The sequence below is a fragment of the Aureococcus anophagefferens genome (assembly GCF_000186865.1).
Source record: "Aureococcus anophagefferens unplaced genomic scaffold AURANscaffold_12, whole genome shotgun sequence".
Classification (NCBI taxonomy): Eukaryota; class Pelagophyceae; order Pelagomonadales; family Pelagomonadaceae; genus Aureococcus; species Aureococcus anophagefferens.
In genome coordinates this window covers 307,474-329,033 of record NW_008705572.1, presented here as the reverse complement: position 1 = coordinate 329,033, position 21,560 = coordinate 307,474, and the positions used below count along the sequence as shown (strand labels likewise).

General features: G+C 76.5%; 1 protein-coding gene across 1 annotated transcript; it reads right to left on the bottom strand.

Annotated features, from left to right (window-relative positions):
* Window positions 1-8,812: 8,812 nt before the first annotated feature.
* AURANDRAFT_53926 (hypothetical protein) lies at window positions 8,813-10,950 on the bottom strand (the record flags this gene model as incomplete). The annotated part of the gene is made up of 2 exons (XM_009039608.1): window positions 8,813-9,217; window positions 9,506-10,950. Coding segments are annotated over 2 exons (1,848 nt in total), but the record flags the coding sequence as incomplete, so codon positions are not given.
* Window positions 10,951-21,560: the final 10,610 nt, after the last annotated feature.

Sequence of the window (21,560 nt, the reverse complement as noted above, 5' to 3'; positions counted from 1 at the left end):
CCGTGAGCGTCACGAGCGACGAAAACACCTCGTAGCGCGGGTCCGCGAGCCACTCGGCCGCGGCTCGCGGGTCGACGCCCAGGACGAGCGGCGCGTCGCCTTGCTCGTCGCCGGCGTCCGGCGTGGCCCGCGGCGGTTGGAGCTGTCGCGCGCGCGGCGGTCGCCGGAGCTGCTGCGCGGCGCGTCGCCGGTAGCTCGTCGGCGTCGCGCCCAGCGCGCGTCGCGACGGTTGCACGAAGGCGCCCGCACTCGCGCAGAGCTGCAGGAGCAGCGCTGCGTTCATCAGGGGTGTTTGCATCGCGTCGACAGTCGACGAGTTCAACGACAGCATCTCTACGTTGAAGTGCTGGTTGCTGTCGCATTACCGTGCAAGCAGCCCCGCGGTTGGCTATGTCCGTCAGAGTCTTCTTCTGCGCGGCCTAGCGTTGGACTTGCGCGTCTGTGCGGACTAGCGCCAACGTCGCGATGAGCGCGACGACGTCCCCGGAGCGCGAGTCCTTCGACGACCGCGCCCTGGAGTGCCCCGTCTGCGTGAGCTTCCTCGTCGAGCCGCTGACTTTGGACTGCGGCCACAGCTTCTGCCGGGCGTGTCTGCTCCAGAGCACGCGCCTCGCGCCCGACGGAAGATGCTGTCCGGTCTGCAGAGCGCCGGTGTCCATCCGGGACCCGGCGACGCACGCGTGCGACGCGCGGCTCGGCGACCGCGTGCGGGCCGCCGTCGCCGCGGACTTGTACGCCGCGCGCGTCGCCGCGGACGCCGCGACGATCGCGGAGGTGCTCGAGTCGACGGCGCGCGTGCTGCCCATCTTCGCGTGCAGCCCCGGCACGGCCGTCGGCCGGCCCGTGGCGCTCCACTTCTACGAGCCGCGCTACAAGACGCTCGTCCGCCGCGCGTGGGAGGGGAACCGGCTCTTCGCGTTCACGGACCGACCGCCGCGGCCGGGCGTCGACGCCGTCGTCGTCCACATCGAGCAGGCGCGGTTCCTCCGCGACGGGCGGGCGAACGTCGTCGGCGTCGGCGTCGCGGCCATCGTTTTGCGAGACGTCTGGGTCGAGGACAACACGGGCGGCCTCAGCGTGACGTCCATGCCGCGGAACCCGGCCTGGCTGCCCGCGCCGCCGGCGCGCCGGACGAGCGCCGGCGCCGACGACCAGCGGTGCGCCGCGCAGCGATGCGCGTGCGCGCTCATGTAGTCACAGCGTGTAAATTAGAAGAGGTCGAGGATGGACTGGACGTCCGAGGTCGCGGGCGCCGCCGCCGCGGCGCCGCCGGCGTCGGGCGCCGCGGCCGCGGGCGCCGCGAAGTCGCCGAAGGGGTCGCCGGGCAGCGGCGACGGCGGCGCGGCCGCCGCGGCGTCGGGCGCCGGCGGCGGCGGCGTCTCCAGGGAGCCGAAGAGGTCCCAGGACGCCGCGTCGACGGCGCCGGTCCGCGGCGGCGCCGGTGGCGTCTCGAGGGCCTCGCCGAAGAGCTGGGACCCAAAGTCCGCGTCGCTCGCGCCCCGCGGCGGCATGCTCGCCGGCGCCGCGGGCGTCGCCGCGGCCGCGGCGGGCGCCGCGGCGCGCCACGCGGCGTCGTCGCCGCCGTCGACGGGCCGCGGCGACGCGAGCGTCTCCGCGAGGCACGCGGCGATGGACGGCGACGCGCCGGCGCCGTCGCCGCCGTCGCCGGCGACGGCGACCCAGAGCGCGTCGTCGAGGGCCGCGAGCTCCGCGTCGAGGTCCGGCGGCGCCGCCGGCGCCGCGCGGCCCCCGGCGTAGGCCGCCGCGAAGAGCGCGCGCAGGCCGGCGAGGCCGTCGCCGCCAGGCGCGGGCGGGCCCGCCGCCGCGGCCGCGGCCGCCGGCTCGGCCGCGGGCGCCGGCGGCGCGTCGTTAAAGTCGCCAAAGTCGCCGAAGCCGTCGTCGTCGTCGTCGGCGGCCGGCTCGGCCGCGGCCGCCGGCTCGGCCGCGGGCGCCGGCTCGACCGCGGGCGGCGGCGCGGCGTCGTTAAAGTCGCCAAAGTCGCCGAAGCCGTCGTCGTCGTCCTCGGCGGCCGGCTCGGCCGCAGGCGCCGGCTCGGCCGCGGCCGCCGGCGCCGCGTCGTTAAAGTCGCCAAAGTCGCCGAAGCCGTCGTCATCGTCCTCGGCGGCCGGCTCGACCGCGGCCGCCGGCTCGACCGCGGACGCCGGCTCGACCGCGGCCGCCGGCTCGGCCGCGGCCGCCGGCGCCGCGTCGTTAAAGTCGCCAAAGTCGCCGAAGCCGTCGTCATCGTCCTCGGCGGCCGGCTCGACCGCGGCCGCCGGCTCGACCGCGGACGCCGGCTCGACCGCGGCCGCCGGCTCGGCCGCGGCCGCCGGCGCCGCGTCGTTAAAGTCGCCAAAGTCGCCGAAGCCGTCGTCATCGTCCTCGGCGGTCGGCTCGCCCGCGGGCGCCGCCTCGGCGGGCGCCGCCGGCGCGTCGTCGAAGTCGTTGAAGCCGCCGAAGCCGTCGTCGTCGTCCGCGGCCGCGGCCGCGGGCTCGCCCGCGGGCGCCGCCTCGGCCGCGGGCGCCGCCGAGCCGTCGAAGTCGTTGAAGCCGGCGAAGCCGTCGTCGTCGTCCGCGGGCGCCGCGGGCGCCGCGGGCACCTCCTCGAACGACGACCCGAAGTCGTCGCGCGCGGACCCCGGCTCGTTGACCTCCTCGTAGGAGCTGAAGGTCTCGCCGCTCGAGGACGGCGCCTCGGCGACCGGGGCCGCGGGCGCGTCGTCGCCGCCGGGCTCGCCCGCGCGCTCGAGGACCGCGCGCCGGATCTCGTCGTCGCGCGCGTCGTCGACCTTGGGGGGCGGCGTCGACGGGCGCAGGACCCGGTCGCGGATCGCCCCGTCGAGCGCGTCGGGCGCCTTCGGCGGCGGCGTCGAGGCCCGGAAGTCGCCGCCCGCCGGCGCGTCGTCGACGGCGCCGAAGCCGTCGCCGCCGTCCGCAGCCGCGGGCTCCGCCGCCGCCGCGGCGACGTCGTCGAAGGACGCGCCGAAGCCGTCGTCGTCCGCGGCGGCGGGCCCGGCTGGCGCGTCGTCGAACGCGCTGAAGCCGTCGGCGCCGTCCGCGGCCGCGGGTTCTACCGCCGTCGCGGGAACGTCGTCGAGGCCGAAGCCGCCGTCGGCGGCCGACGCCGTCGCGGGCTCCGGCGCCGCGGCCGGCACGTCGTCGAAGGCGCTCGACCCGTCGTCGGCATCGGCGACCGCGGGCTCCGCCGGCGTCGCGGCCACGTCGTCGAACGCGCCGAAGGCGTCGTCGACGTGGGCCGCGGCGGGCTCCGCCGGCGCGACCGGGACGTCGTCGAACGCGCTCAACCCGTCGTCGGCGACGGGGGGCAATGCTGGCGCCGCGGGAACGTCGTCGGGAGCTCCGAAGCCGTCGTCCGTGGCCGAAGCGGCCGCGGGCTCCGCGGGCGGCGCGGGAGCGTCGTCGAACGCGCTAAATCCGTCGTCGACAGGCGGGACCGCCGCGGGCTCCGCCGGAACAGCTGGGACGTCGTCGAAGGCGCCAAAGCCATCGCCGGCATCCGCGACTGCTGGCTCTGTCGGCGCCGCTGGGATGTCATCGAAAGCTTCGAAGCCGTCGTCGGTCGCCGCGGCCACCGCGGGCTCCACCGGCGCCGCAGAAACGTCGTCGAACGCACCGAAGCCGTCGTCAGCAGCTGGGGCCACCGTGGGCTCCTCGGGCGCCGCTGAGACATCATCGAACGCACCAAAGCCGTCGTCAGCAGCTGGGCGTGCCGCGGGCTCCGCCGGCGCCGCGGAGACGTCGTCGAAGGCGCTAAAGCCGTCGGCCGCATCAGCAGCGGCGGGCTCCGCCGGCGCCGCGGAGACGTCGTCGAAGGCGCTAAAGCCGTCGTCAGCGGTGGCGGGCTCCGCGGGCTCCACCGGCGCCGTGGCGACGTCGTCGAAGGCGCTAAAGCCGTCGTCAGCGGTGGCGGGCTCCGCGGGCTCCACCGGCGTCGCGGCGACGTCGTCGAAGGCGCTGAAGCCGTCGTCAGCGGCGGCGGGCACCGCGAGCTCCGCCGGCGCCGCGGGGACGTCGTCGAAGGCGCTGAAGCCGTCGTCAGCGGCGGCGGGCATCGCGGGCTCCGCCGGCGCCGCGGGAACGTCGTCGAACGCACTAAAGCCGTCGTCGGGCGGGGCAATGACGGGCTCCGACGGCGCCGCGGGGACGTCGTCGAAAGCATCAAAGCCGTCGTCAGCAGCTGGAGGTGCCACGGGCTCCGCGGGCGCCGCGGGAACGTCGTCGAAGGCGCCAAAGCCATCGTCAGCAGCGGCGGCCACCGCGGGCTCCGCCGGCGCCGCGGAAACGTCGTCGAAGGCGCTAAAGCCGTCGGCCGCATCAGCAGCGGCGGGCTCCGCCGGCGTCGCGGGGACGTCGTCGAAGGCGTTAAAGCCGTCATCCGTCGTGGCAGGCACCGCGGGCTCCGCCGGTTCCGCGGGGACCGCGGGGACGTCGTCGAAGGCGCTGAAGCCGTCGTCAGCAGCGGCGGGCACCGTGGGCTCCGCCGGCGCCGCGGGGACGTCGTCGAAAGCATCAAAGCCGTCGTCAGCAGCTGGAGGTGCCACGGGCTCCGCCGGCGCCGCGGGGACGTCGTCGAAGGCGCTAAAGCCGTCGTCAAGCGAGGCAACGACGGGCTCCGCCGGCACCACCGGAGCGTCGTCGAAGGCGCTAAAGCCGTCGTCAGGCGGGGCGACTGCAGGCTCTGCGGGCTCCGCTGGAATGTCGTCGAACGCGCTGAAACCGTCGTCGGCTGCCGCGGGCTCCGCCGGAACAGCTGGAACGTCGTCGAAGGCGCCAAGGCCACCGTCGGCATCCGCGACTGCGGGCTCTGTCGGTGCCGTTGGGATGTCATCGAAAGCCTCGAAGCCGTCGTCGGTAGCCGCGGCCACCGCGGGCTCCTCGGCACCCGTTGAGACGTCATCAAACGCACCTAAGCCGTCGGCGGCATCAGCAGCGGCGGGCTCCGCCGGTGCCACGGGAATGTCATCAAAGGCACTAAATCCTTCGTCAGCAGCCGGGGGCACCGCGGGCTCCGCCGGCGCCGCTGGAACGTCGTCGAAAGCACCAAAGCCATCGTCGGCACCGACAGCGGGCTCCGCCGGCGCCGCTGGAACGTCGTCAAAAGCGCTAAAGCCGTTGTCGGCGACCGGGGCAGACGCGGGCTCTACCGGAATGTCGTCGAACGCGCTAAACCCATCGTCGGCCGCCGCGGGCTCCGCCGGCGCCGCTGGAACGTCATCAAAAGCTCCGAAGCCGTCGTCAGCACCGAGGGCGGGCTCCGCCGGCGCCGCTGGAACGTCGTCGAAGGCGCCGAAAGCGTCGTCCGCAACCGGGGCCGACGCGGGCTCCGTCGGAACGTCGTCGAAGGCGCCGAAACCGTCGTCGGCCGCCGCGGGCTCCGCCAGCGCCGCTGGAACCTCGTCGAAAGCGCTAAAGCCGTCGTCGGCGGCCGGCGCGACCGCGGGCTCCGCCGGCGCGACCGGAATATCGTCAAAGGCGCTGAAACCGTCGTCGGGCGGGGCGACAGCCGGCGCGTCGTCGAAGGCGCCGAAGCCGTCGTCCACGGGCCCCGTGGATTCGTCATCGCGGGCGTCGTCCGCTCGGACCGCGGGCTCCGCCGGCGCCGGCGCGTCGTCGAAGGCGCCGAAGCCGTCGGCAGTCGGCGGCGGCGCGTCGTCGAAGGCGCCGAAGCCGTCGGCGGCCGCGGGCTCCGCCGGCGGCGCGAGCTCGTCGAAGGCGCCGAAGCCGCCGCCGGCCGGCGCGGTGTCCGGCGGCGGCGCGGCCGCGGCCGCGGCGGGGGCGGCCGCGGCGGCCGCGCGGACGTCGCGCGCGTCGATGGCCGCGACGGCCGCCTTCTTCTCGCAGAGCTCGCCCATGAGCGCCAGGGCCGCGTCGCCGAAGCCGAGGAGCTCCGTGAGCGCGCCCTGCATGCCCGCGTCGGACTGCCGCGCCGCGTCGAGCACGCCGAGCGCGACGTCGACCGCGCCGAGGCCCGACCCGAGCGCGCCGCACCGGCCCAGGAGCCACGCGGCGCCGACGGCGTCCGCCGGTGGCTCCGGCGCCGCGGCGCGCGCGACCGCGACCGGCGCGGCGTCGAAGGCGCCGAAGCCGTCGTCGGCCGCGGGCGCCGCGGGCGGCGCCGCGGGGGCGTCGAAGGCGCCGAAGGCGTCGGCCGGCGGCGACGGCGCCGCGGGCGCCGCGTCGAAGCCGCCGAAGTCCTCCGCCGCGGGCGCCGCGTCGAAGCCGCCAAAGTCCTCGACCGCGGGCGGCGCCGCCGCGCCGTCGAGGCCGCCGAAGCCTTCGGCCGCGGGCGCCGCGTCGAAGCCGCCGAAGTCCTCGGCCGCGGCCGGCGCCGCCGCGCCGTCGAAGCCGCCGAAGCCTTCGGCCGCGGCCGGGGGCGCCGGCGGCTCGGGCGCCGGCGGCTCGGGCTCCGGCGGCTCCACGAGGTCGTCGAAGGCGCTGAAGCGGTCGGCGCCCCCGGTCGGCGCGACCGGCGCGTCCTCGAAGGCGCCGAAGTCGCCGAACTCCTCCGCGGCGGGCGCCGCCGCCGCGCCGTCGAAGGCGCCGAAGGCCGCGGGCTCCGCCGCCGCGCCGTCGAAGGCGCCGAAAGCCGCGGGCGGCGCCGCCGCGCCGTCGAAGGCGCCGAAGGCCGCGGGCTCCGCGGCGCCGGACGACGCGAGCCCGTCCGGGAACGGCGCGGCCGCGACGGCGTCGAAGTCGCTAAAGTCCTCGGCCGGCTGCGCGTCGAAGTCGCTAAAGTCCTCCGCCGGCTCGTCGTCGAACGCGCCGCCGGGCGGAGCCGCCGCCGCCGCGCCGCTGGGCGCGGCCTCGAAGGCCGAGAAGTCGCCGAACCCGTCGTCGCCGAAGCCGCTCATGGCGACGCGCCACCTGACGTCGCGCGCTAGGAGAGACGGCCGCGGGCTCGCGCTAGCAGAGGCACGCTGAGCGAGGCACGCTGGCTATCGTCGGTCTCTGGTTTTGGCGGCTCAACATCATCACGACTCGCTTTGTTGCAGTGCAAGTTGCCTTACGCTAGCCGTACTGCGTGACGACCTCCTGGCCGCTCCCGCGGACGAGCATGACGGCGCCGAGGTTCGCGGTGAGGGAGTCGACGTAGTCGACGAAGAAGGCGGGCGGGAGGTGGGTCATGTAGGGCAGGTTCGTGACGATGAGCGCGCTCTTGGCGCTGTGGCGGCGCATCTTCGAGTTGAGCGCGAGCGCGAAGCCGTGGAGCGGCGTGAGCGAGTTCTCGTCCGGGATGACGGGCGACCGGTGGAGCGCGCCGTCGGCGTCGGCGTCGCCCGGCGAGTCCGGGAGGGACCCCGGCCGCGAGTGGAGCGGCGAGCCCTGGTTCGACGGCGCGCGGCGGGCCCGGAAGGGCCCCGGCGACGACCCGCGCGCGCCGGCGCCCGCGGACGGCGACGCGAGTGCGGGCGTCGACGCGCCGCTCAGGCTCGCGCCCGCCGCCGCCCCGGCCTTCTTCTTCTTCTCGCCGAGCTGCTGCGCGTACGTCGTCCGCCCGCGCAGCCCCAGCGTGTCGCGGTAGACGTGCGCGGCCGCCCAGACAAAGTCCAACCCCGCGACGGGGTGCACCTCCGCGTCGATGCGCAGGTCGTCGAGCATGGCCTGGATGAACAAGCGCCAGCGCTCCAGGAGCTCCGTCTCCTTCGCCGGCGGCGGCGCCTTCGCGTCCGGGTCCGCGCCCTCGGGCCGCGCCGAGGGAATGGTCGCCGAGCCGCCGTGGCCCGCGTTCCAGTGGTGCGCGAAGAGGCCCGTCATCACGGCGAAGAGGCGCAGGCGGCAGCGGCCGAAGAGCTTGGACCGCTTGAGGAGCCAGGGGAGTAATAATAGGAGCCCGCCGTCCTGCACGACCCACCTGTGTGGAAACCAACCACTGGTTTGGGTGGTCCTGACCAAACTTGAGAATTCTCTAGTTCGGTCAAACCGAAGTCGATTCGGCTGATTTTTGGACGGATCGATCGCTCTCGTCGAGTTCTCGAAGCCCAGCCGAAGAACTTGTGTCAAAACATTCGAATACGCTCACATTGAAGTCGGGTTGAAGATTTGATTTCCACACAGCGACCCACCAGACGTCGACGGTCCGCGTCGCGTCGAAGGGCTCGCGGCCCGCCAAGCTCGCGCCGTCCTTGACGACGATCAACGCCTTGCGCATGGCGCTGAGGTCGCGCAGGAGGCGCACGAAGCCGTGGCGCCCCTTCTTGACCTCGTCGCCGCGGTACTTCGACGGCCACCCGAGAAGCACGGAGTTGGGCCGCATCGCGCCGACGCCGCACGACTGCGCCGTGCCCAGGAGCGCGTCCTCCGTCTGCGTCGGGAGCTCGGCGTTGGCGCGGTAGACGATGGCCCGCGGGAAGCCCTGGATGGCCCGGTCCTGGAGGTGGAGCCGGAGCACCTCCGTCGCCGCCTCGGCGACCAACGCGCGCGCGCCGCGGTCGCCCGCGTCGATGAGCGCGTGGGCCATGAGCAACCCCTGGCCCTTCTTCAGGTGGCCCGCCACGGCCAACAACTCGGGCTTGACGGGGTTGAAGCGCCGGTCGCAGCGGCAGAGCACGAGGATCTGCGGCCGCCAGTTCTTCGCGTGGTAGAACCTGGGCGGGACAAGAGAGATTCAACGTCGCTTCAACGTGAGTGTTCCGCGCGCGCGCGCTCCGGAAAAAGCATCCATGCTTCGAGACCGTTCCGAGAGATGATCGCTCGTCCAAAAATCAGCCGAAACGAGTGGAAAACGGCCGAGAGAGGAGCCATTGAAGTTGGGAATTTCGCACTCTTTTCCTGCCCTGGGTAGAACGTCGACCGCTCCGTGAGCGCCAACAGCTGGTCCCGCGCGACCTGGAAGCGCAGCCCCGCGCCGGCGTCGCCCCAGTCCTTGCTAATGCGCTGCTTGCGCACGTAGTACATGATGGAGAAGGCGAAGATGAGCGCGAGCGTCGCCTCCAAACCCCGCCAGCTGATCGTGAACATGAGGCCGACGCACCAGAAGAACCCGAGGAGCGCCGACGACCAGTGGAAGTAGCGCCAGGTCGGCCGGAAGCCCGGCGACTTGAGGTAGGCGAGGCAGAAGCAGGACAGGTTCACCGTCGCGTACATCAGCAGGAAGAACATGGTCACGATCGGCGTGATCGCGTTGAGCTCGCCCGCCAAGCAGGGGATCGACGCGACGAACCAGGTCAGCGCCAGCGCGGGCCAGCCCGCGTCGACGCTGCTCGCCGACGCCGCGCTGCTGCGGCCCAGGGCCGTGGAGAAGCGCGGGCTCGCCGGGTGCGACCCGCCGCGCGACCGCGGCGACGCGGTCCGCGGCGGCTCGTCCGGCGGCGGCGGCGGCGGCGGCGCCTCGACGTCCGCGCCGTCGGGCTTCTGGAACTGGGTCAGGAGCGACGAGAGCCGCGACCCGGAGCTCACCTTGGGCAGCAGCTGCACGCCGGACTCGCCCTCGAGCCGGTCCTCGGCCGGCGCCGGCGCCGCGGGCTTCTGCTTCGGCGCGTCCGACGGCGGCGCGAAGGCCGCCAGCACGGGCAGGGCGCCGTCGCTCGCGATGGCCGCGAGGAGGCGCGGCGCGCCCGTCAGCGACTGCAGGGCCGCCCCCACGCACGACATGATGATGCCGAGCTTCACGATGATCGGGCTCGGCCACGCGACGAGCGCGACGACGAGCTTCTCCTCGATGAGCACGTCGTGGGCGACGACCAGGCCGTAGAGCCAGACGACGACGACGTAGAGGAACGTCGTCAGCGCGATGGCCGCGAGCGTGCCGAGCGGGATGCTCTTCGACGGCGTCGCGAGCACGCCGGACCGGTTCGACCCGGCCATGATGCCCGTCACCGACGGGTAGAAGATGGCCAGGAGGCTCCGAAAGTCCCATTGGACGCCGTCGTCCTCCTCGAAGTTGGGCTTCACGTTGTCGAAGAAGTCGCGGTCCCCGCCGCCGAGCTCGCCGCTGTACGCGTCGCCCGCGAAGAGCAGGATGCCCATGATGAGGCAGAACACGGACAGGAGCACGATGCTCAGGAACACGGACGCCGCCGCGTTGACCTGCTTCACGCCGACGTGGACGATGGCCGCGAGGAGCGCCATCATCGCGAGCGCGGTGAGCACGGACCGCAGCGGGAAGTCCGCGCTCCGCGTCGCGCCCGCGAAGCCGTCGTAGAGCGCCTCGACGGCGCCGAGCACGTACATGGACGCGGCGATGGTCGTGCCCAGGTAGAAGAGGAGCCCGACGGCCGTGCCGACCTCGGGCCCGAGATTCCGCGAGATCACGAAATAGGGCCCGCCGGCCTCGACCTTGCCGTTCGTCGCCACGGCGCTCAGCGACAGCGCCGTCAGGAACGTCGACGTCGCGCAGATGAGCACGATGCCCGTCGCGCCGAGCGCGCCGGCCTGGCCCGTGATCCAGCACAGCCGCAGGAAGAGGATGACGCCGAGGATGTTCTGGAGGCAGGGCAGGAAGACGCCCTTGAACGTGCCCAGCTTCTCCTCGCCCGCCGCCGGCGCGGCCTCGGCCTTGTCGTCCGCCTCGCGCGGCGACACGGACGCGGCCGGCGGCGTCGCGAAGCCCGGCGCCGACGCGGCGTCGTCGTCGCCGGCCTCCTTCTTCTCCTGCGCCTCGAAGAGGTCCGTGCGCAGGCGCTCGATGAGCGCCGCGCGCGACACCTCGGGCAGCAGCCGGCTCACGTCGCCCTTGACGCTCGCGCGCAGGATGTCGTCGACCTCGTCCGCGTCGCGCTCCGGCTCCGAGCCGCCGCCGTCCGACGGGAAGTCGAGGCAGCCGGACGACGCGCGCGCGAGGGGGCTCGGCGGGTTCAGCCCGGCGTGCTCCTCCTTCCAGCTGCTCCGCCGCTTCAGCGGCTTGTCGTCGCCGTCGTCGAAGGACGGGCAGGCCAGCGACTTGAGCACGTCGACGGTGTGCAGCTCGTCGTGCGACAGGTGCGGCTGCATGTCGAAGTCGGTCGGTTCATCGTCGTTCGGCTCGTACTCCATGACGAGTCACGGCGGCGCGCGGTCACACCGCGCGCACAATGTTTTGCGTACGGCGTCGGGTGGTGCCGATTGGATGGCTTGTGGCGAGAATTTGCGGCGCATCCAACTTCAACAACTTAGTTGAACTCCGGAGCAGTATGGAAAAGCCCCACGCACCGCCCCCCAAAAAAAAACCCTTGCTTCGAATTTAGAACGTGACCTCGAGGACGTCGACGATGGAGCGTATGCGCAGGTGCGAAAAGGACGCGAGGTCGACGCCCGCGGCCTCGAGGAGCGCGCGGTGGTCGGCGACGGCGCGGACGCGCGCGCCCGGCGCGCAGGACGCGGCCATGTTGAGGTCCATGAGGTGCTTGGCGCGCTCCATCATCTTGCCCGCGGTGCCCAGCACGAACTCGTTGACGACGAGCTTCGCGCCCGGTTTCGCGGCCTCGGCGACGCGGCGGAGGATCGTCGTCGCCTCGGCGTCGGGCCAGTCCATGAGGACGCCGCGGACGACGAAGACGTCGCAGGCGCGGAAGGCCGGCGGGAAGGCGTCGAAGAAGGAGCCGCCGACGGCCGCGCCGCGGCCCCCGAAGCGCGCGAGGTTTTCGGTCGCGCGGTCCGCGGCGTCCGGGAGGTCGAGGACGAGGCCCGACGCGTTGTCGTGGCGGTCGAGGAACTTGGCGAGCACGTGGCCCCGGCCGCCGCCGACGTCGCAGATCGTCGAGGCCGGGGGCACCGCGTAGTCCGCGGCGAGCGCGGACGTGAGGTCCGCGGACATGGCGCCCATGGCCCGGTCGAACTGGGCCCACTGGGCCGCGTGGGTTCGCTCCGCGTGCCACTCGAAGAAGTCGGACCCGAAGGCCTCGCGGAAGCCGCTCGCGCCGGACGCCATCGACGTCGCCGCCGTCGCGCGCCACGCGGCCGCCGACTCCTCGTTGATCATGAGCACGAAGTCGCGCATGGAGTCGGCGCCGTCGGACACGGCGGCGCCGACGGCCGTGAGCGCGTAGGCGTCGCCGGACCGCGCGAAGATGCCGAGCTCCGCGGCCGCGGCCATGTAGCGGCAGCAGTAGCCCGCGGCGAGCGCGCGCGCGGCCGCGACGCCCTCGCAGGTGGCCTCGCCGCCGGCGACGGCGTCGACGATGCCGTGCTTCACGACGGCGTAGGTGACGCTGCTCTGCCAGTAGCCCGTCGCCAGGTCGATGGCGCGCACCTTCGGCGGCGTCGTGGCCTCGAAGGCGGCCGCGAGGGCGTCGTTGACGGCGACGCCGACCGTGAACAGCGGCCAGGGCGGCAGCACGCCGTCCTCGAAGTCGAACTTGCCGCCGAGGAAGCCGAGGACCAGGCCCAGCGCGCCGACGACGGCGAGCTTGAGGGCTGCCATCGTAATTCCGCGAAGCGAGTTGAATGTGTGATTGAACAATTATTGAACTTTGATAGCTTATTTCCTGGCTTTCCCAGCTCGCCGGGGCAGCCCCCGTCTCCGAAGCAAATCGCGCGCGCGCGTTTGACCGTGCTGCGCGCGCCCTTCGGGCGCCGCCCGCGGGCGCGCGTCCGTCGCCGCAGCATCGGTCGCATGCAGCGCTCGCGGTCGCAATGAAGAACGGCAAGAACGGCCACCATCGCTGCGCTCCGGCGCGGAACGGCCGCGCCAAGGCGGCGGCGGACCTCGACGCCGACGCGCGGCCGTCGCCGCTGACGCACGCCGCCGCACGCGCGCCGCGCGCGGCGCCGAGCGTCGGCGCCGTCTTCGCCGCGCTGTTCCCGGCGGCCGTCGCGGCGCCCGACGTCGGCTTCCTCGCGCTCGGCGCCGATTCGCTCGACCTGCAGTCCCTCGCCGACGCGCTGGGCGCCTCGCCGACGCTGCTCCTCGAGCGCTGCACGTACGCCGCGCTCCGCGACGGCGACGGCGCCGCGGCGGCCGAGGAACCGTCGCCGGAGCCGGAGGCATGCGCCGCGGCGGCGGGCGTCGTCGAGGTCTTCGCCGCGCTGTTCCCGGCGGCCGTCGCGGAGCCGGACGTCGGCTTCCTCGCGCTCGGCGCCGATTCGCTCGACCTGCAGGCGCTCGCGGACGCGCTGGGCTCGTCACCCGCGCTGCTCCTCGAGCGCTGCACGCTGGCGGCGCTCCGCGGCGACGCCGCGCCGCCGCCGCCGCCGCGGGCGCCGCCGCCCGCGTCCGGCGCCGTCGCGATCGAGCTTTCGAGCGGCGCGCTGCCCGGCGGCGGGCCGCGGGGTCTCGCGCGCGCCGTCGCGACCGGATGCTCCGCGGTGTCGACGGCGTTCGAAGGCGAGGCCCCCGCGGCGCGCTACGGCGCGTTCCTCGCCGCGGTCGCCTTCGACGCGCGGGCCTTCCGCGTCGCCGGCGCCGAGGCCGCGGGCCTCGACGCGCACGCGGTCCTCGTCCTGGCCGCGGCCGCGGAGACGGCGCCGCGCGACGCGGACGTCGGAGTCTTCGTCGGCGCCATGGGCCGCGTATCCGGCGGCGCCGCGGCGGGCGGCGGCGGCGTCAACGCCGCGACGGCCGCGGCGCTCTCCGTGCTCAGCGGCCGCGTGTCCTACGCCCTGGGCCTCGCCGGGCCCTGCGCGTCGCTCGACACCGCGTGCTCGTCCGCGCTCGTCGCAATCCACGTCGCCGCGGCGGCGCTCCGCGGCGGCGAGTGCGCCGGCGCCGTCGCCGTCGCGGCCGCGGCGCTGGGAAGCGCCGAGTCGCGCGACTTCGCCGCCGCGGGCATGCTCTCGCCGCGGGGGCGGTGCCACGCGTGGGACGCGCGCGCGGACCAGGGCAGGAAAAGAGAGCGAAATTCCCAACTTCAAAGGCTCCGATCTCGGCCGTTTTCCACTCGTTTCGGCTGATTTTTGGGCGAGCGATCATCTCTCGGAACGGTCTCGAAGCATGGATGCTTTTTTGGGAACGCGCGCGCGCGAACACTCATGTTGAAGCGACGTTGAATCACCCTTTTGCTGCCCAGGCGCGGACGGGTACGCGCGCGGCCAGGGCGCGGGCGCCTTCGCGCTCGCGCGGCGGCGCGCCGGCTCCGCCGTGGCGACGGCCGTGCGCCAGGACGGCCGCAGCGCGAGCCTCACGGCGCCGAACGGCGCCGCGCAGCGCGACCTCGTCGCGCGCGTCCGCGGCGGCGCCGCGGCGGTCGAGGCGCACGGCACGGGCACGGCGCTCGGCGACCCCGTCGAGGTCGGCGCCGTCGCCGCCGCGTCCCGGAGCGACGCGTCGCGCTTCTCGGCCCTCAAGGCGAGCCTGGGCCACCTCGAGGCCGCCGCGGGCGCCGCGGGCCTCCTCGCGGTGCTCGCGGGCGCCGCCGGCGGCCGCAACGCGTGCCTCCGGCGCCTCAACGACCACCTGCGCGCCCACGGCGCCTTCGCGCGCTGCGCCGTCGACGCCGCGCCGCCGCGGGCCGACGAAGCCCGCGTGAGCTCCTTCGGCTTCAGCGGCACGATCGCGCACGGCGCGGCCGCGGCGCCGCGCCGGACCGCGGCCGCGGCGCCGTCCGTCGCGGCGTCGCTCTGGCGCGCCGCGGTCCGCCGCCCGCGGGTCGCCGCCCGCGCGCCGGCGCCGGAATGCGACGTCGCCTTTTTCGCGGGGGCGACGGCGCGCGCGCCGCGGCGCGTCGCGCGCGCGGAGCCTTCGGCGGTCTTTTTCGCCGAGGTCCGCGCGGACGCCGCGCTCCTCCGGGTCGCCCACGACGGCCGGACCCTCGCCGCCCTGCGGTTCGCGGCGACGCCGGACGCCGAGGCCGTGCTCGCCGCCTTGGACGCGCTCGCGGGCTCGCGCGACGTCGTCGCCGTCGACGCCGTCGCCGTCGACGCCGCGGGCGGCGCCCGCGGCGTCCACGCGGCCGTCGTCGCGCGGGACGCGCGCGTCGCGACCGTCGACGCGGCCTGCGGGCCACTCGTCGTCGAGGGCGCGCGCGTCGCCGTCGACCGCGGGCCCGGCCCGCGCGCGGCGCCGCGGCCGTCGGCGGCCGCGGCGGCCGCGTCGCCCGGCGCGTCGGCCATCGACTACTACGCGCCGTCGCTCTGCGTCGCCGCGTCGGCGCTCGAGGCCTTCCACGGCTGCGCCGGCCGCTACACGGTCGGCCGGGGCCAGGACCGGGCCACGGCGTGCGGCGACGACGAGGACGCCGTGAGCCTCGGCGCGACCGCGCTCGCGTCGCTGCTCGCGCGCTGCCGCCTCGGCACGGGCGAGATCGGCCGCCTCGAGGTCGGCACGGAGAGCGCCGTCGACCGCGGCAAGTCGATCAAGTCCTTCCTCATGGCGCTCTTCGGCGACCACCGCGACGTCGAGGGCGCGGATCCGCGCCGGAAACGGACAGTGGAACGGCGGTCCAGCGAAACTTCTCTCTCTCGGTCAAATCGACGTCGTTTTGGCTGATTTTTGGACGGGTCGTTTCCTCTCGGCGAGTGCTTTCGAGACAGCGAAAAAATTATGTGTGAATACGCTCGACATATTTGGTTTCTCAGGCGCGGACACGACGAACGCGTGCTACGGGGGCACGAACGCGTTCCTGTCGTCCGCGCGCTGGATCGGGGATAGACGGACCTACGCCGTCGTCGTCTGCGCGGACCCCGCGGTCCACCCGGACCCGGCCCGCCTCTCCGAGGTCGGCGCCGCGGGCTGCGCGGTGCTCGCGTCCGCGCGCGCGGCGCTGCCGCTCGAGGCGCCGCGCGCGACCTTCGTGAAGCACGCCTGGGACTTCTACCGCCCCGTGGGCTGGCGCACGAACGACGCCATCTTCCACGTCGCGGCGGCGACGGCCCAGTACGACGAGGCCCTGCTCTGGTGCGCGCGGTCGCTCCGGCTCGGCGACGCGCCGGAGCGGTTCGCCTTCCACAACAACGCGCCCTACCACGCGAAGCGGAACCTGCGCGTGCTGCGCGACGACGTCGCGGGGTGGACCCTGCCGCGGGCCGACCACGACGCGGCCTTTTTGGAGCGGGCCGCGGCGGGCCTCGGCGTCGCGGCGGAGAACGGCACGACGTACACGTGCCCGCTCTACGCGTCGTTGTTGAGCTTCGCGCTCAGCGGCGAGACGGGGGGGCGCCTGCGCTGCATGGCCTACGGCTCGGGCTGCGCCGCGACGCTCTTCTCCCTCGGGGACGCGCGGCGGCCCCTCGTCGACGGCGCCGCGGTCGCGACGCTCCGACGACGCGCGCCGAAGCCCGTCGAGGCCGTCCTCGCGGCCGTCGAGGCCTTCGAGGCGACGCACGGGCGCTTCGGCTTCGAGGCCGGGACCTGGGGGGGGGGTGCGCGCGACGGCGTGTATCGGCTGGCGAGCGTCGCGGCGACGGGCGTCCGGACCTACGCGCGCGCGGCGGCGGCGGCGCGGCCGGTCGCCGCCGCCGCGGGGGGCGCGGTCGTCGTCGCGGCGGCGGGCTGGGACGCCGCGCTCCTCGACGAGCTCCTCCCGGTCCTGCGTCGGCCCCTCGTCGTCCGGGGGACCCTCGCGGCGGGCGACGCGGCGTCGGAGCTCGCGTTTTGCCGCGCGGCGCGCGACGGCGTCGTCTCGGCGACCTGCGCGGCGCGCGCGGCGCCCCTCGTCGCCGCGTCGTCGACCTACGCCGCCGTCCTCGTCGACGCGTCGTTCCGCCCGCCGGCGGGCGTCGCCGCCGTCGCCGTCGCGGCGAAGATGGACCTCAGGGCCGCGCGGCGCTGGGTCCTCGAGGGCCTCGACCTCGCGCCGGCGGCCGCGCTCCGCCGCGGCCTCGTCGACGTCGTGCTGCGGGACGTGGACGCGTTCCTCCACGAGGCGCTGCGGCGGGCGCCGCCCCGCGCGGCGGCGGCGGCGGCGGTCCTGCCCGCGGCGTGCGCGGTCGCGGTCGCGCGGGCCGCGCCGGCGTCGGCGCCCGCGCCGGGCGTCGCCGTCTTCTCCGGCGCCGACGCGACGCCCGCGGCCCTCGACGCCGCGGACCGCTGCGACGCGCGCGTCGTCGTCGTCGCGGGCCTCGCGTCCGCCGAGGCGCGGCCGAGCGCGCGCGCGCGAGCGCCGCCCGCGCGCGGCGCGCCCTTTATCCCCGTCGCCGCGCTCGCGGCCGCGCTCGGCCGGGGCCGGCCGCTCCTCGCGACGGCGCGGCGCGCGGGCCTCCGCGGGGCGCCGGCGGCCCTCTTCGCCGCGGCGGACTGGCGCTGCTCCGACGCGGAGCACGAGACGGCCCGCGCGGCCGACGGCCACGCGCGGACGCTCGCGGCGACGATCGCCGCGGCGCCGCCCGTGGGCCTGCGCCACACCGCGGGCCTCCTCCGCCGGCCGGGCCCGCCGCGGCCGCCCGCGCCAAAGGCGCCGGCGCCGGTCCCATGCGTCGAGGACGGCCCCGCGCGGCGGCGGCGGCCGCGCGGGGCGCCGGCGCCGGCCTCGGACTTGCTTGTCCCCTCGATCCGCCGCCGCGGCCGCGAGCTCCACCTCCGCGTCCTCGCGTCCGACGCGCGGTCGCTCCGCGACGCCGCGGCGGCCGTCGACGCGCTCGGGGCGGTCCACGTCGTCGTCGTCGCGACCGCGGACGGCGGCGCCGCCGAGGACCTGGGCGCGGCCGTCGCGCTCCTCCGCGCGCTCGCGCGCTGCGTCCTGCCCACGGTCTACGTCGCGGGCCCCGGGCCGGACTCGAGGATACGCGCCGCGGTCGCCGGCGTCGCGGACCTCGAGGGCGCCGCCGCGGCGCCGCGGATCCCGCGGCGCGCGTCGTTCTCGGCGTCCGTCTTCGCCGCGGCCGTCGCGCCGCCGGCGAAACTCGCCGCGACGCGGCGCCGGCGCCTCGCGCGCTGCGTCGCCGCCGACGCGCGCGTTTTTGTCGAGCTCGACGACCCGGACCACTTCAACGGCGAGTCGCTCGAGCTCCTCGCGGACGCCGCGGCGTGCGCGGCCGCGGCGGCCGGCGTCGCGCCGCGCGTCGCGCTCGCGGGCAACGGGCGCCACTTCTGCACGGGCGGCCGCCTCGACGCCGGCGACGGCGAGGGCCCGCAGCTCGCGGCGGCGTGCTCGGCGCTCGCGCGGCGCCTCCGCGCGCTCCCGGCGCCCGTCGCGGCGGCCGCGCACGGGTCGCTCATCGGCGGCGGCGTCGCGCTCGCGATCGCCGCGGACTGGGTCGCCGCGAGCGCCGGCGCGACGTTCCGCTTCGGGAACCTGCCGCGGGGCATGAGCCCGCTCTTCCTGTTGAGCCGCGCGCTCCCGCGCGCCTTCGCCGCGTACCTCGAGGACGCGCCGGCGCCCGCGGCCGCGGCGCGCGCGGCCGGCGTCGCCGACGCCGTCGTCGCCGACGCGCCGGCGGCGCGGCGCGCGGCCGCCGCGGCGTCGGCGCGGCCGCGGCGCGACCGGCGCGCGCTCGCCGACGCCGCCGGCCAGGACGCGCGCGAGCGCCTCTGCATGGCCGAGTCGTGGCCGAACCGGCTCAGGGCCGCGCCGCGCCGCGCGGCCGCCGCGGCCGCCGCGGCCGCCGCGCCGGCGCGCGGCGCCGACCCCGACGCCGTCGCGGCGGCGCTGGCCTTCGACGTCGTCGGCACGGCCTTCGGCGCCGACGAGCCCATGATGGCCGCGGGGTTCGACTCGCTCGGCGCGTCGGAGCTCGCGGCCGCGCTCGGGAAAGCTCTGAGCTCGGCGGTGTCGTCGACGCTCGTCTTCGACCACCCGACGCTCCGGGGGCTCGCGGCCTTCCTCGGCGAGCCCCGAGCGGACGAGGAGGAGGAGGTGGGGGAGGAGGTGGAGGAGGAGGTGGAGGAGGAAGACGCTCCGTCGTCGCCACCGGAGGAAGACGCTCCGCCGTCGCCACCGGAGGACGACGCCCCGCCGTCGCCGACGGATGAAGACGCGCCGCCGTCGACGCACTCGCCGGCGACGATGAAGGTCGTCGCCGTCGACGCCGAGGGCGGCGACATCGCGTGGCGCTCCGCGCCGCGGCCGACGCTCGCGTGCCGGCCCGGCCGCCGCGGCGTCGTCGTCGCGCCGACGTGCGTGGGCCTCTCCTTCGCGGACAACCTCTTCCTCCACGGGCGCTACCAGGTCAAGCGGCCCCTGCCCATCGTGCCCGGCATCGAGTGCGCGGGCGTCGCGACGGCCGTCGGCGCGGGCTGCGCCGGCGGCCGCGCGGGCGACGCGGTGGGCTTCTGGAGCCTCAGCGGCGGCTGCTGCGCCGTCGAGGTCGTCGCGCGCGCGAGCGAGTGCGTCTGGCTCGGCGATGTCGACGGCGCCCAGGCCCTGGCCTACGCGGCGCTCGGCGTGAATTACACGACGGCGTATTTCGCGCTCGCGGTCCGCAACGCGAAGCCGCCGGGGGGCTATCTGCTCGTGCTCGGCGCCGCGGGCGGCCTCGGCGCCGCCGCCGTCGAACTCGGCGCGTTGTTGGGCTACGAGGTCATCGCCTGCGCGTCGACGCCGGAGAAGCGCGCCTTCTGCGCCGCGCGCGGCGCGACGCGGACGGTCGACTACTCGCGGCGCCGCTGGCACCGGGACGTGGTCGCGGCGACGGGCGGCGTCGACCTCGTCGTCGACCCCGTCGGCGGCGACGCGCTCGTCGCGTGCCTGCGCTGCGTCGCCGTCGGCGGCGCCGTGCTCTCGCTCGGCTACGCGTCCGGCGCGACGGGCGCGGTGCCCGTCGAGCAGCTCCTCCAGCGCAACGTCGCGCTCGTCGGCGTCTGGGCGTCGCGCGGCCAGGACGCGGCGGGCGTCGCGAAGGCGTCGAAGGCCGTCGTGGACCTCTGGCGCGCCGGGAAGCTCCGGCCGCCCGTCGACGTCGCCTGGCCGCTCTCCGACCTGCGCCGGGGCCTCGCGCGCGTCGCGGGCCGGAAAGCGCTCGGCAAGGTCGTCCTCGTCGTGCCGTCGGCGGACTGGGCCGCGGCGTCGCCGCCGAAGACGGAGCCGCCCGTGCCCCTGGTCGCCGCCGCGCCCCGCGTCGCCCCCCCGGCGTCCGCGGCGGCCGCGACGGTCGTCCTCGGCGGCGTCGCTGTCCGCGCGCCGTTCTGTGTCCGGTCGCTCGCGGGGCTCGCGGCCTTCCAGGCGGCGGGCGCCTCGGCCGGCGCCCGCGCGCCGCCGTCGCGCGACGGCGGCGCGGGGGGCTACGGCGCGTTCCTCGACGGCGACGCGTGGCCGGTCGCGTCGCCGCTGGGCCTGCCGCCCGCGGAGCTCGCGGCGGCCGACGCGGCCCAGGTCGCGCTCCTCGAGGCCGCGGTGCTCCTGCCCGCGGGCGCGGCCACGGCCGTCTTCGCGGCGCTGAGCGGCACGGTCGCCGGCGACATCGGCGCCGCCGCGGGCGACGGCGGCGCGTACGGCGCGACGGGAAAGCTCGCGGCCGTCGCGAGCGGCCGCGTGTCCTACGCGCTCGGCTACGCCGGCCCCTGCGCGACGGTGGACACGGCCTGCTCGTCGTCCCTCGTCGCCCTCGTCTTCGCCGCGGGCGCGCTCCGCGGGGGCGGCGCGGACGACGCGCGCGCGCTCGCCGCGAACGAGCTCGCGGCGTCGCGCGCGGCGCTCTTCGCGGCCGCGGGCATGCTCTCGCCCCGGGGCCGCTGCCACACCTTCGACGCCCGCGCCGACGGCTACGCCCGCGGCGAGGGCGTCTTCGGGCTGGGCCTCGGCGCCTCGGCGGGCGCGGCGCTCGCGACCGCGGCCGCGCGCCACGGCGGCCGGTCCGCGGCGCTCACTGCGCCGAACGGGTCGTCCCAGCGCGCGCTCCTCGCGGCGGCCTTCGCGGTGCGCCGGCCCGCCCGCGATGGCCTCGAGGCCCACGGCACGGGCACGGCGTTGGGCGACCCCGTCGAGGTCGGCGCGGCCGCCGCGGCCGCGAAAGCGCCGCGCGCGGTCGACGCGGCCGCGCTCAAGGCGGCCGCGGGCCACCTCGAGGCCGCCGCGGGCGCCGCGGCCGTCGCCGCCGTCGTGCCGCGCCGCCACGCCGCGGCCAACGCGGCCCTGCGCAGCGTCAACGGCCACCTGCCCCACTTCCTGCGGCGGTCGCCCGTCGCCGCGCCCGCGGACGCGGCGCCCGCCGCGCGCGGCGCCGCCTGCGCGAGCTCCTTCGGCTTCAGCGGCACCATCGCCCACGGCGCCTTCCTCCCGGGGCGCCCGGACGAAGGTGCCGTCGCGCTGGTTGCCTCCGCGGACCACGGCGCCGTCGCGCTGGTTGCCTCCGCGCTCCGGACGCGCCGCGCCGCGCCGCTCCGGCGCGGCGGCGGCGGCGACGCGCGCGCCGACGTCCCGCCCGTCGCCGACCACGTCGTCGCCCGCGCCGTCCTCCTCCCCGGCGTCGCCTTCGTGGACGTCTTCTTCCGCGACGGCGCCGCCGCGCTCGCGGACGTCCTCTTCCTGCGGCCCCTCGCCGCCGCCGCGCGCGCGACGCTGTCCGTCGGTCGCGGCGGCGCGGAGGTCGAGATCGCCTGCGGCGGCGCCGTCCGCGCCGTCGCCCGCGCGCTCGCGGAGCGCCCGCCGTCGCCCCCGCGGCGCCGCGCGCCGCCGCGGTGCCTCGCCGCCGCGCCCTTCGTCCCGCCCGCCGCCCGCCCCCCGCCGCCGCGCCGCCCGCTCCACCGACGGCCAATTCAGCCAATTTCTCCTCCCGACGACCCGGTCGCGCGCGGCCGGTGGCCGCCGCCGCGA